At 67.6% G+C, this 11957-nt stretch overlaps 2 protein-coding genes across 6 annotated transcripts; both read left to right on the forward strand.

The window, feature by feature from the left end:
• The first annotated feature begins 486 nt into the window (after positions 1 to 486).
• Positions 487 to 8593, forward strand: AJM1 (apical junction component 1 homolog). Of its 2 annotated transcripts, XM_066981009.1 has the most exons (3): positions 488 to 756; positions 3334 to 3407; positions 5067 to 8593. In XM_066981009.1, exon 3 carries the CDS (start codon positions 5129 to 5131, stop codon positions 8384 to 8386), a length of 3258 nt encoding a protein of 1085 aa, XP_066837110.1. In that variant the 5' UTR covers positions 488 to 756; positions 3334 to 3407; positions 5067 to 5128; the 3' UTR covers positions 8387 to 8593. The 2 variants fall into 2 exon arrangements, with proteins under 2 accessions (XP_066837111.1, XP_066837110.1); XM_066981010.1 differs by lacking the exon at positions 3334 to 3407 and having other exon boundaries at positions 487 to 756.
• Positions 8594 to 9035: 442 nt separating this feature from the next.
• PHPT1 (phosphohistidine phosphatase 1) lies at positions 9036 to 10811 on the forward strand. Of its 4 annotated transcripts, none has more exons than XM_066981018.1 (4): positions 9036 to 9175; positions 9464 to 9588; positions 10347 to 10448; positions 10604 to 10811. In XM_066981018.1, the coding sequence occupies exons 1-3, from the start codon at positions 9105 to 9107 to the stop codon at positions 10442 to 10444; spliced, it is 294 nt and encodes a 97-aa protein (XP_066837119.1). In that variant the 5' UTR covers positions 9036 to 9104; the 3' UTR covers positions 10445 to 10448; positions 10604 to 10811. The 4 variants fall into 4 exon arrangements, with proteins under 4 accessions (XP_066837119.1, XP_066837118.1, XP_066837117.1 ...); XM_066981016.1 differs by having other exon boundaries at positions 9056 to 9261; XM_066981017.1 differs by having other exon boundaries at positions 10347 to 10811.
• The last annotated feature ends 1146 nt before the right edge of the window (positions 10812 to 11957 follow it).

Genomic DNA, 11957 nt, shown 5'->3' on the forward strand with positions numbered 1-11957 from the left:
TGGCAGCCCTCGGGCACGGTGCCGCCCGTCTCGGCGCTGCCGTTGTGTCACCTGAGTGCCACCCCCCGGGGCTCCGGGCGGAGGCAGCCCCGTCGCGCCGGGGAAAATGGGGCCGCCGCACGGCGGGCGGGGGGCCCGGAGTGCGATGGGGATGGGGATGGGATGGGATGGGGATGGGGATGGGGATGGGATGGGGTAGATGGGGATGGGGATGGGGATGGGATGGGGTAGATGGGGATGGGGATGGGATGGGGATGGGATGGGGATGGGGATGGGGATGGGATGGGGATGGGGATGGGATGGGGTAGATGGGGATGGGGATGGGGATGGGGATGGGGATGGGGATGGGATGGGGATGGGGATGGGGGCCGAACCGAACCGAACCGAACCGAACCGGGGCCGGGCGGGGGGCGGGGAGGCGGTACCGGGGGGTGGCCCCTGTCCGGCCCGGCCCGGCCCCGGCCGGTAACTCCGCCTGCCGTATTTATGGGAAAACCAGCGGCGGAGCCGGGCGGCCGCGGCGGAGCGCCGTGCCGTGCCGTGCCGTGCCGTGCCGTGCCGTGCCGTGCCGTGCCGTGCCGTGCCGTGCCGTGCCGTGCCGTGCCGTGCCGTGCCGTGCCGTGCCGTGCCGTGCCGTGCCGTGCCGTATCGGGCGGAGCTGGGCCGGACCGTGGCCACCAGGGCGGCGGCGGGCCGAGCGTAGCGCGGCGGTGGGGATGCAGCGGGGGGGCCGCCGAGGCCGCGGGTGCGGAGCAGGTAAAGAGGGGACAGAGCGGGGGGGGGGGGGGGTCGGGGCCTTCAGCACCCCCGGGACCGTCTCCTTGCGGCCCCCCTCGGTCCATCCCATCCCATCGCATCCCATCGCATCCCCCCACACTTCCCCTGTGCCCCACATCCCCGTTCCATCCCCCGTCCCCTCCGGGCCAGCGCCGCCCGGCCCCCCCCCCGCCATCCTCATCCCATCGCATCTCCAGCCCCCTTCCAGGACAGCCCCGTCCCCATCCGCATCCCGTCCCCCCGGGGCATCCCGCTCCATCGCATCCCATCCCCGTGCCCCCACCCCACCCCGCGGCAGTGCCCGGCCGGCCCAGCTCGCCCGGGGCCGAGCTCCGCGCCCCGCGCGGCCCAGCGGGCCCGGAGCCGCCCGGATGCCGGAGCGCAGCGCGGGGGTGCCCGGGGCCACCGCCCTGGGGCCGCCGGGGAGCGGCGGCGGCAGCGCCCGGGGCAGCCCCGGAGCCTCCCGGCCGCGTCCCGCAGCCCCGCCGGGGCGCCCGCCCCACGCAGCCACCCCGGCCCCTGGCCCGGGCCCTGGAAGCCGCGCGGGTGACAGCGGCTGCGGGGGGACACCGGGCCCGGCGATGCCTCCCGGCCCTAGCGCCCGACGCCCCCACGCTCCCGGCTCCCTCGGCCGTGCCCATCTGCGGGTGCCCCCCCAAGGGTGGGAGCCCCCAGCACCCTCCCCTGCAAGAGGAAACGGGGCCGGGTCTGGGGGCCGGGCAGGCGGGGGACATCGCGGTGGCCGGAGGGGTCCCTGCCCCTGCCCTGCAGGTGCCACCCGCCCCATGTCCAAATGCCAGAGCTGAGGCTTGGGGCACGGCCCTGCACTGGGGCCGGGTCCCCACGCTCCAGCAGGGCGACCCCCCCCCCCCCCTCCCGGCCGTGTAGGTGGGGCAGGGAGTGCAGGGGCACCCATGGGTGCTGGGGCAGGGAGCTACGGGTTCCAGGCAGGGGCTGTGGGGCTGTGGGGGGTGCCCTGGGCACAGGAGCTGGGGACAGGGGCCCAGGGCAATGGGGGGGGGGGGCAGAGAGCACTGTGTATTTGACATGTTCATGGGGGCCGGGGGCGGTGGGTTCCCTCACTGGGGAACCTGTGCACTGGCAATGCCCAGGGCAGCGTGTGCAGGCAGCACTGGCCGTCAGCACCCTCCTGCTGCGTGCACGGAGTGCGCAGGCCTGGGCTGCGCTCAGTGCATACGGCGCAGCGTGCGCAGGAGGCAGCACACTGGTGGTGTGTCCAGCATGGTTTGCACAAGCCCTGTACTTGCAGTGCACAGGGTTCCTGGGTCACGCTGTGATGCGTGCACACACACACTGCACCTAAGGCCGTGGATGCTGCCAGCGTGCTGGCAGCAGCCACAGGGCCGTGCACAGGCAGTGAGCTCAGTGCAGCGCAGCGTGCGCCAGCAGCGTGCTTGCGCTGTGTGCGGTGGTGCAGCGGGAGGGTGCTCGGTGCAGTGCACGTGGAGGCAGCTTGCTTGCAGCACAGGCAGGGGGCGTGCTGGCCGTGTACCCCGAACAGGGCACCCATGCAGCGCACCTCTGCATGCTCAGAGTGACGGCTGCAGGCCGGGTGTGGGGCAATGCCCAGACAGCACGCACAGAGCACGCACTGGCAGCGTGTGCGGTGCAGTGTGTGGCAGTGCTCAGTGCTGTGCCCACCAGCAGCACGCTCTCTGTGGGCACGGGGAAGGACGCAAGCAGGGAGCAGCAGCACTTGTGGTGCCCAGGCAGTGCGGTGGGCACTGACACTGGCACTGCACAGCCCCTGCACCACCCACTCATGCCACATGTGGGGAGCGATCCCGCTTTGGGAGCTCCCCGAGGGCAGTGGTGCTGGGGATATGCAGGATGTGGGAGGACGGCAGTGCCCCTGCTCACCCCTAGGCACTTGGTGCCTGGACAGTCCCCCGCTGCCACCCTGGCTGACCCCATGGCTCAGCCCCCTCCTCAGGGGCCCTGCTGAGCGCCACCTGAGCAGAGTGGCCTGTGTGACACCGGTGTCTGTCCCTGCCACAGGTGGCCTCAGCAGCACCATCCCATCTCTGACCCCAGCACGCAAAGCTGCAGGTGCTCCCCGTGCGATGCTGCAAAGCCCTGGCTCCCCCTGGCCCCCCAGTGCGCAGCTGCCCCACCAGCCTCCCCACGCACCCACGCTATCCTCGCAGAGGAGGAATAATTCGGGGAAACCATAGCAACCCCGGGCCCGCAGCACTGGGGATGCCAGCACCGCTGCTGTCCCCGGGTTCCCCCACCAGCACGGCCTCACGCGGCTCTGCAGGCGGGGGATGCTGCTGGGGCGGGCGGGGGGGGGGACGTGCCCCTGCGGTGTAACCGGAGCAGGTGTAACACGTGCCCCCCCCCACACGTGCCCCGCTGTGTAATGCAGTGCCCGTGGCCCCGGGGCACGGGGGAGCACGCAGTGGCTCAACGGGGCTGGGGCTGGCTGTGGTTGAAGGACCCACCTCACTGCCCCCTCTGCCCCACAGCCCCAGCAGCTGCCCACCCTCGTGGCCGGGGTTCCCGGGACCCTCACGTGCCTCTTTTATTTTGCAGTGCTGGGATGGAGCCACCACGGGGCCCTCGGCCAGCTCAGCCCACCCACCCCATCCCTGCTGCGGCCGGACCAGGTAGGACCCTGGCCCGCAGGCCACGATTCCCTGCCCGTGAGCTGCCCCGACGCCATGGGGATGGGCTCCCCAGTGCCACTGCTGGCATCACCACAGCTGCTTCCCTGTGCCCTGTGGCCATGGGCCCTCCCAAAGGCACCTCCTGGCCTTTTCCAGACCGGCCTCCATCTCTCCCTGGCCACTGGGCTCCCCATTCCCCCCAGGGACATGTCCCCTGCTGCCTTCTCCCCCAACCCCCCCCCACCTTCACCCCTTGCCTAGCATCCGTGTCCCCCCCCAGCTTCAGGACAAGACAGGGGGTTATCCAGGTGGGAAACGAAGGCTACAAGGGAGCCAAGGCCTCTGCCACATCTCTGCGTAGTTGATACTGCTTCTTGACAAATAAAGTCTGTTCCTTTTCTCCCTGAAATACATTCCCTGTGGTCCTCTGCTTCTGTTCAAAGCAAAACGCATTTTGATGGCCTTTACCATGCACCTTTGTTGTTTCCTGGAGCTGCTCACACACACGTGTGCTTCCGTGCCTCCTGGCCAGGTGGCCAAAAAAAGTTTGAGTGTTAAAGACGGTTGGGTGTCCCCACTGTGGGCAAAGCTGGCTGTAAGCGCACTTGGTGCCAGTTACAGTCTGCAGACATTTTTCAATGGTCTTTCAATGAACACCACTGCAAAACCCACCAGATCCTCTGGGACCTTGTCTTCTTCCCTGGTCACTTTGGGGGTGCCAGGATCATGCTGGTGTGCCTCCTCGTCACATGTGTGGCGGGGGACTCTGCCCCCCCAGCTGGGAGCATCATCCCACAGCACTGTGGGCACTGTGCAGGTGCCTGGTGTGCACCGGATCCTGTGTCCTGTGTAGACGCAGGAGCTACAGCCCCTGTCCCACCAGCAGAGACGTGACTTGGTGCAGGACAGCCTGGGACATGGGAGAGGACAAAGCTGGAGGGCGCTGAGTGAGCACAGCCCCTCCGGAGCTGGATTATTGGCAGGAGTCTCAGGAGCACAGGTAGCCCAGGGGTGCTCCGAGCCGTGGCTGGTGGGGAAGTGGCAGAGGGTGTGGTGAGTGCTCACAGTGCCTGTCCCTGAGCAATGCTGCTGGCTGGGCTGTGCTGCCCGCACTGCTGGGATTGGGTGCATCGTGTGCTGGGACAAGGGTGCGCAGTCCTGGGACACCCCCCTGGCTGCTTGGCTGGTCACGGTGGGATGCCGGGCACACATTTCCCATATGCTACAGACCCTCCCCTTACTGAGTCCCCCAACCCCTGTTCTGAGCTTCCTTGTGATGCTGCAAGATGGTCCCCATGTCCTGCGCCCTGGCCCCAAAAGCGGGGGCAGGGAGGTCAGCGGCCTCCTCTCCCTACGGCGAGCTGGCACAGCAGTGCCACGCAGCTCTTTCTTCCCAGGTGCACCTGCAGGTGCTATGGCATTTGGTCCTTTATTTGTACTCCGGATTGCGAACATCTCCAACTGGCGTTTTTCTGCTTCTCCCCCCAGCTGGGAGCAGCCTTCTAAAAGCAGCAGCGGAGGCTGAGACACCCCTGATCTCCCAGCTCTGAAGAGGTGGCTGAAATTCCCCTGAGCCAAGGGCTGTGGGGCTTTATCCCAAGCTGTCGTGGCCCCTGAGATCCTCGCCAGGATTTAGGGACCTTGTCTGTTCTCTTGCAGGGCCAGCTGCCTTCCTCTGAGGCCATCTGAAGGGGACTGGCGATAGAAGTGTCACTTTTAAGATGACACGAACGGACCCACCTGACATCCTGGTGTCTACGGTGTACCAAGACATAAAGGTGGCCTCCACAGCCCCCGGGGATTCGATCGTCCGCCAGCCCCTGCCACGATGTGATGCCTCCATGTCCTCCTCCCTGCCCCGCGAGCCGCAGCCCTTCAACAAACGTCACTGCAGGAGCTTTGACTTCCTCGAGTCGCTGGACGAGCAGCTGGGCACCCCCCCGGCCATGGAGCGCCCCTGCCCACATCCCGGCACTCCCGAGCCTGCGCCGGGGCTGCCAGGCAGGCGCGCGCCCCCGAAGCCAGACCCCTATGGTGGCAGGGCCCCCCCGCCAGCCAGGGAAGCTTCCCGGGGTGAGCCGAAGAGGCGAGCCCGGTCCAAGAGTGCGCCACGGGTGAAGTCCACCTTCACGCCGGTGCCCATCGCTGTCACAGCGTCACCACCGCCAGCCCGGCGTGGGCGGGAGGCGCTGCGGGTGGTGCGGGAGACGTCCCGCACCGAGCCTTCGCCGCGCCGCGAGAGCCACGTGCCCCTGCGGGCGCTGGCCAATGAGGTGCACCCCATCAAGCTGCAGCCACAGCGCAGCAGCGTCAGCCGCATCTCCCCGCTCTGCGTGGGCAGCAACTGCTTTGAGGAGGGGCTGGGCACCAAGGTGGGCGCCAGCCCCCACGTCAAGTGCCGGGTGGATATCAAGCCAGATGAGGCGGTGCTGGTGCACGCCGCTCGCAGCCTGCGGGCCACACACAGCAGGCCAGAGCCACCGCGCTGGCCCCGCACGCCTGGGGCTGCCCGCAGCCTGGCGGTGCCAGGGACCAGGCAGGTGTCCGTGTCCCGCACACCCACCCCAAGTGACTCCTACAGTGGGGAGCCCCCGCTCCTGCCCTACCCTGGTGAGTACTACGAGGCGGACCCCCGGGCGCTGGCATACCAGACGGTGCCGGTGCCGTCCTCACGGGACTTTAGGGAGTACCCCGAGAGGGGCTGCATGACCTTCTCAGCCCCCAGCGTCCCCACCAAGTTCTTCTACGCGGAGGAACCAGTGCGGTGCCCCAGCCCCGCTGTGCCGCTGCGGAGCTCGGGCTATGCCAGCTACCCCTACCCCGGGCGCCATGGCCCCCCGCAGCACTTTTATGCAGAGGACCCAGCCAAAGCCGGCGTCCACACGGTGCCACCCCGGACGTTGTATGTGGAGGAGGCACGGGGCTTCCCCGTGCAGGAGGCACCCACCCATGCCTTCTATGGAGAGGAGCCCCGCTTCTATGCGCCCCGTGGCACCCCCATCAAAACCGTCTACGCTGAAGATGCCCGGACATACCCAGCCCTCGGCTCCTCAGCCAGGGTCTTCTACGCTGAGGACTACGGGAAGTACCGTGAGCGGGAGATGCTTTCACGGACATGCCCCCCTCCCCGCAGCACCCAGCCCTTGCACTTTGGCGATTGGTACTGCCCCGAGCGGAGCGCGCTGCCTTACCAGAGCTTGCAGGTGTCGCGCTTTGCCCCACAGCCAGCCGGGCGCGAGGCCATGCTGTCCTCCTGGCACGCCAGCTACAGCACAAACCCCCCGCGGCTGGGCCGGGACAGCCAGCACTACTCCAAATCCTGGGACAACATCCTGGCACCTGCAGCACGCAGGGAGGACGCCCTGCAGCGTGGGCGCAGCTACGAGAACCTACTTGCCCAGGAGCAGCACCGTGCCTTATCCCCCGATGAGCGCCGGCAGCCGGTGGTGATCAACCTGTCAAGCTCACCCAAGCGCTACGCCGCCCTGTCCCTCTCAGAGAGCTCCATCCTCGAGCGCGTGCATGCCGATGGCAGCCGTGGCCCCCTGGGCCGCTCCTGGTACGTCACGCCAGAGATCACCATCACTGACAACGACATCCGTGCCAACGGGCTGGGCAGGAGCGAGAGGCGCTCGGCCAGCTGGGATGTGCTGGATGCGGGGCGGGAGCAGGCGCCCTACGCTGTGCCCTATGCCCCACAGCCTGTCTCCAAGGAGAGCAGCTCAGCACGCCAGCGCAGTCTGGAGCAGCTGGACGAGCTCATCACCGACCTCGTTATCGACTACAAGCCGGCACCGGGCCACCATGCTGGGGACAGGGACAGCCTCGCCGAGCAGCTCAAGAAGCTCCTGAGCACCAGTGCCCCAGGGCCGCCCCGGCGGAGTGAGGGGAGGAAGGTCCCTCCTGGAGCGCCTGAGGGGCTCCGGCCTACAAAGGAGCAACCGGGTCCCAGCTCCTTTGGTAGTGCCCCACGCCCCCAGCCCTCCCCGCCAGCCACCAGCACCTTTGAGAAGCCGCTGGAGAACTGCTCGCCCGACCTGAGCGCGGAGGAGGACGACATGATGATGTGCTCGAACGCCAAGTGCCGGCGGACGGAGACCATGTTCAACGCCTGCCTCTACTTCAAGTCGTGCCACAGCTGCTACACATACTACTGCTCCCGGCACTGCCGCCGCGAGGACTGGGACACACACAAGGAAAGCTGCGTCTATGGGCGTGTGGGCAGCGTCTGCCGCCACGTGCTGCAGTTCTGCCGGGAGAACACTGAGGTGCACAAGGCCTTCTCGCGCATCGCCAAGGTGGGCTACCTCTCCCGAGGCCGCGGCGTGCTCTTCCTGGGCTTCCCCAACTCGGGCTCGGCTGAGAACTTCCTCCAGTTCGGCCTGGAGAGCCTGCTCATGTCCCCCACCTACCTGTCCCTGCGGGAGCTGGACAGCTACTCGGACAACCTGGGGGACTACGCCCGGGAGCTGCGGGAGACTGGCAACCAGTATGACCCTGATGAATGTTTCCTCTTGAATGTAACTGTGGCCGTGGCCCAGAAAGTGCCAGAGAGGCCGTCTCCGAAGATGCAGGTGCCAACGGTCAGGAAATACGCCAAGGTGGCCTTAGCCTCCTCCAGCCCCGAGAAGAAGATCCCGAAGAAGGAGCGGGACATGGAGACCTTGATCCTGACGCCACCGCCCGGCACAGCGGACATCGACAAGGAGGGCGAGGAGGGCCGCAAGGCGCGGGAGGTCTGCTTCATCAACATCCAGCGAGAGCTGCGCATCCGCGGCGTATTCCTGCGGCACGAGTTCCCCGCTGTCTACGAGCAGCTCTGCGACTTCGTGGAGAGCAACAAGCGCTTCACCCCCACCACCATCTACCCCATCGACAAGAGGACAGGCAAACAGTTCATGTGCATGATCATGGCAGCCTCCGAGCCCCGCACCTTGGACTGGGTGGCCAGCCCCAACCTCCTGGACGACATCATGTGAATGCGGCGCGATGAACATCTTCCCCCCCAGCCCCCGTCTGACCCCTTCTGTAGACAGGCGTTTTCCCGGCGGCGCGGTGGGACGGGCACCCCCCTCGCTCCCCGCGGGTGCCAGGGCAGGGCAGGGCAGGGCAGGGCAGGGCGCTGCGCCGGGGGCAGCCGGGGGCTGGGGACGCCCTGCGGGGGGGCTGCACCCAGAGCCGCCGGCTGCTGGGCCGGGGCAGCCGCGGGGTGGGGGCGGGGGGGGGGGGGGGGGAAGGAAGGAGCCGGGGCTCGCCACGGGGCACCGGGCACCGCTGCCGCTGCTCGGTGTCCGGCAGCACCCTGCAGGCCCCCGGGCGCCGCGGCCGGAGCCCCTCCGCTCCTGCCCCACGCACTCTGCCCGCGCCCAGGGACCCGGCCCGGCGCTGCGGGACGCGTCCCCGGGGGGGGTCCCAGGGCCCCGCTGCGGCTCCGGGAGGAGCCCCCAGAGCCCCAGGGGCACCGCTGGGCGCTGCTGGCGGCCCGCGGGGCTCTGCGGGGCTGCCGGGGGCGGCGGCCGGAGCCGGGACGGGGCCCGTGAGGCGCGGCCCGGGGCCGGACCCGGCCGGGGGGGGGGGGCTGGGCAGGGGCCGCCCCGCCCGAGGAGGCCCCGCCCCGCGAGGCGGCTCCCGCGGAGCCCCGGCCGCAGCGGGCGGAACGGGCGGGGCGGGGCGGGGCCGGCGGCGGGGCCGGGAGCGATGGCGGCGGCGGAGGCGGAGGCGCTGGGGCGCGTGGCGGACGTGGAGATCGACGGCGGCGGCGTCTTCAAGTACGTGCTGCTGCGAGTGCGGCCCCGCCGCGCCGGCGCCGCCGGGAAGGAGGTGGTGCGGGGCCACGGCTGGGCCGAGTACCACGGTGAGGGGCGGCGGCGGCGGCGGCGGGGGGGGGCCGGGCCGGGCCGGGGGGGGTGGCGGCGGCCGGGCCGGGGTCCCCGCAGGCGGGCCGCAGCAGCTCCCCCCCGCCCCGCCCGGAGCCCCGCGGTGCCGGTAACGGGCGCTGCCCCGGCCCCCGCCCCGGTCCCGCGGCCGCCTGACCCCGCGGCCGGCTCTCCCCGCAGCCGACATATACGACAAGGCGGCGGCGGAGCTGGAGCGGCAGGGCTTGGACTGCGAGTGCCTGGGGGGCGGCCGCATCTCCCACCAGCACGAGGAGAAGAAGATCCACGTCTACGGATACTCGGTGGTGAGTGCCCTGCCCGGCGGCGGGGGGCTCCGTGGGTGCCGAGCCCGGAGGCGCCCGGCTCTGAGCCCGGCCGGCACGTCCCTGACGCGGGCACGCCAGGGTCGAGGAGTTTTCTGTGGATGTGGCTCCTCCTTTCTAATGGCTGCCGCTGAGGCTGCACAAATGGCCGCGCTAGTCCTGCAGCATGAAACGAGGCAGCGTCTGAAAGCGGCAGCGCCGAGCCGAGGCGCGGAGACCGTGGCTGAGTGCGTGCTGAGCTGGGGGTGCCTGCAGGAGCCACGTCTTCTGCCCTGCGGCTCCGCGCCAGGCCCACCTTGGCCAGACAGCGCTCAGTTGCCTCCCCAGATCCGTTTCCTCTTCCCTTCCCTGCTGCAGCTGAAGCTCTGGCCGGGTCCCCGAGGGGCTCAGGGTGGAGGCCACGCACCTGTGTACCCTGAGAATGGTGTCAGTGATAGCAGCTCCGGTTCCGCCAGCGCCTATCACCCAGGATAGCTCTGGAGTGGTGAGGTGGCCCAGCACCTGGGCGGGCGCCGTGCTGCCTATCAGCCAGCACCAGGCTGAGCTGCGCGCGGTTTCAGCCGGTGTCATGTACTGACCGGAGCCAACGAGCCTTTCACAGACAGGGGATTGGTGGCATCTTCCATGGCTGTAGGTTTCTCCCAGAGCATCCAGTTGCTTTGAGGTGTCTCAGCTGCTTGATAAGCTCTCACAGTGATAACCATGCCTGCTTTACTTTTGGATTCTCTTTCCTCTTCCAGGGCTTTGGGCGAGCAAATCATTCGGTGACTACAGAGAAGCTGAAAGCAAAGTATCCCGACTACGAGATCACTTGGGCAGACGAAGGCTATTGACGTGATCTGGTGGGGCAGCAGCACTGGCATCAGCCTGGAGCTGGTGGGGCCACCTCCAGCACTCAGGAAATCGCAGCAGGGGCCCTGTGCTCAGCAGCACTCTGGGCTCCACTGTGTTTTCCTTGGCATTAAATTCACTGTACTGACGAGCTTCCATCCTCCAGGGGAACTTGCCCATCTCCACTGTCACTGGACTTCCCATGTGCCATGGACTCTTCCCATCTCCCTGCCACGGAGCCGCAAAGCCCTGCGGTTGAAGTCCTTACCTGGCTGAAGCTGGTGGGCACTCAGCCCTGGCCTCCCCCCGGCACGGGTTTGCCCCATGTGTATATGAGGATTAAACATGTTGGGGAGCGCCACTGGCCCTGCTCATCTGTGTGTTCATGGCTCAGCTTGTTCCTGCATGTCTGGGGAGTAACTGGGCCTGCCGTTCTTCACAATGGGAGTGAGCCCCTGCGTTTCCATTTCTGCAGAGACTTGGAAGCAGCATCTAGGAGGCAGCAGGGTGCATGTCAGGATTAGCCTTGGGAGCAGCTGAGACATGGGGGGTGGGCTGTGAAAATAGTGCCTGTCCTCCAGCCCTGAGGATACTGAGCAACACGGGCCAGGAGGAGAGCTGTGAGGGAACCTCTTGGAGAAGGCAGTAGGTCTCCATGCCTGAGTAAGGGGAGGGCAGAGCAGGCACGCAGACTCCCTAGGCAGAAGGAGCACTGCGATAGCAGTGGCCCACGGAACACATCTATGTTCGTGTTCTGGCCCTAGCTTCTGGGACACTGAGGGTGTGGCTGCCAGGGAGCGTGGTTTGGAAGAACATGTCCTGTTCCCACCCAGGCAGGACACCTGGAGGTAGAGCATCCTCCTTGAGTTCAAGGGCAGCCAGTGCTGGCTCCTGCTCCTCGACGTTTCCCAGCTTGCTCTTCCAGGGGGACTCTGCTTGTACTTCCACGGTGAGGAGGATGGGGGTGGCGAAAGGCTGGGAAAAGCTGCTGGAGGCTTTGGTGGTGGGAGAGCTCAGGGGGTGGGATGCCCTATGGCTGTCTTGTACAAAGGCAGGGCTGGAGAAACCTTACCTTCCCAGGCAAGCCTTTGGCCTGCCCCCAGCCCCTGTTTCATTCAGCTGTGCTGCTGTGTGCGTGTAGTCCCTCTGCTGGGCTGAAGTTGGTGGTGAAGGCCAGGCTGCAACTGAGCTTTTAGTACTGGTCTTCAGCAAGTATGCTCCCAGCTGCATCCTGACTGCTGTCTGTGTGGCTCCCTGCCGTCCCCAGTTTGTGCTTTCAGGGGATGTGTGCGGCGTGGACAGAAATCAGAAGCACAGAAGGGTTTGGGTTGGAAGGGACTCTAAAGCCCATCCAGGCCCAACCCCTGCCATGGGCTGGGACCCCTCCTGTCAGCTCAGGCTGCCCCCAGCCCCATCCAGCCTGGCCTTGAACACCACCAGGGAGGGGGCACCCACAGCTTCTCTGTGCAGCCTGTTCCTGTGCCTCACCACCCTCAGAGTAAAAAATTTCTTCCTTATAT

The sequence above is a fragment of the Anser cygnoides genome, chromosome 20 (genome assembly GCF_040182565.1).
Source record: "Anser cygnoides isolate HZ-2024a breed goose chromosome 20, Taihu_goose_T2T_genome, whole genome shotgun sequence".
In the NCBI taxonomy this organism is placed as follows: Eukaryota; Metazoa; Chordata; class Aves; order Anseriformes; family Anatidae; genus Anser; species Anser cygnoides.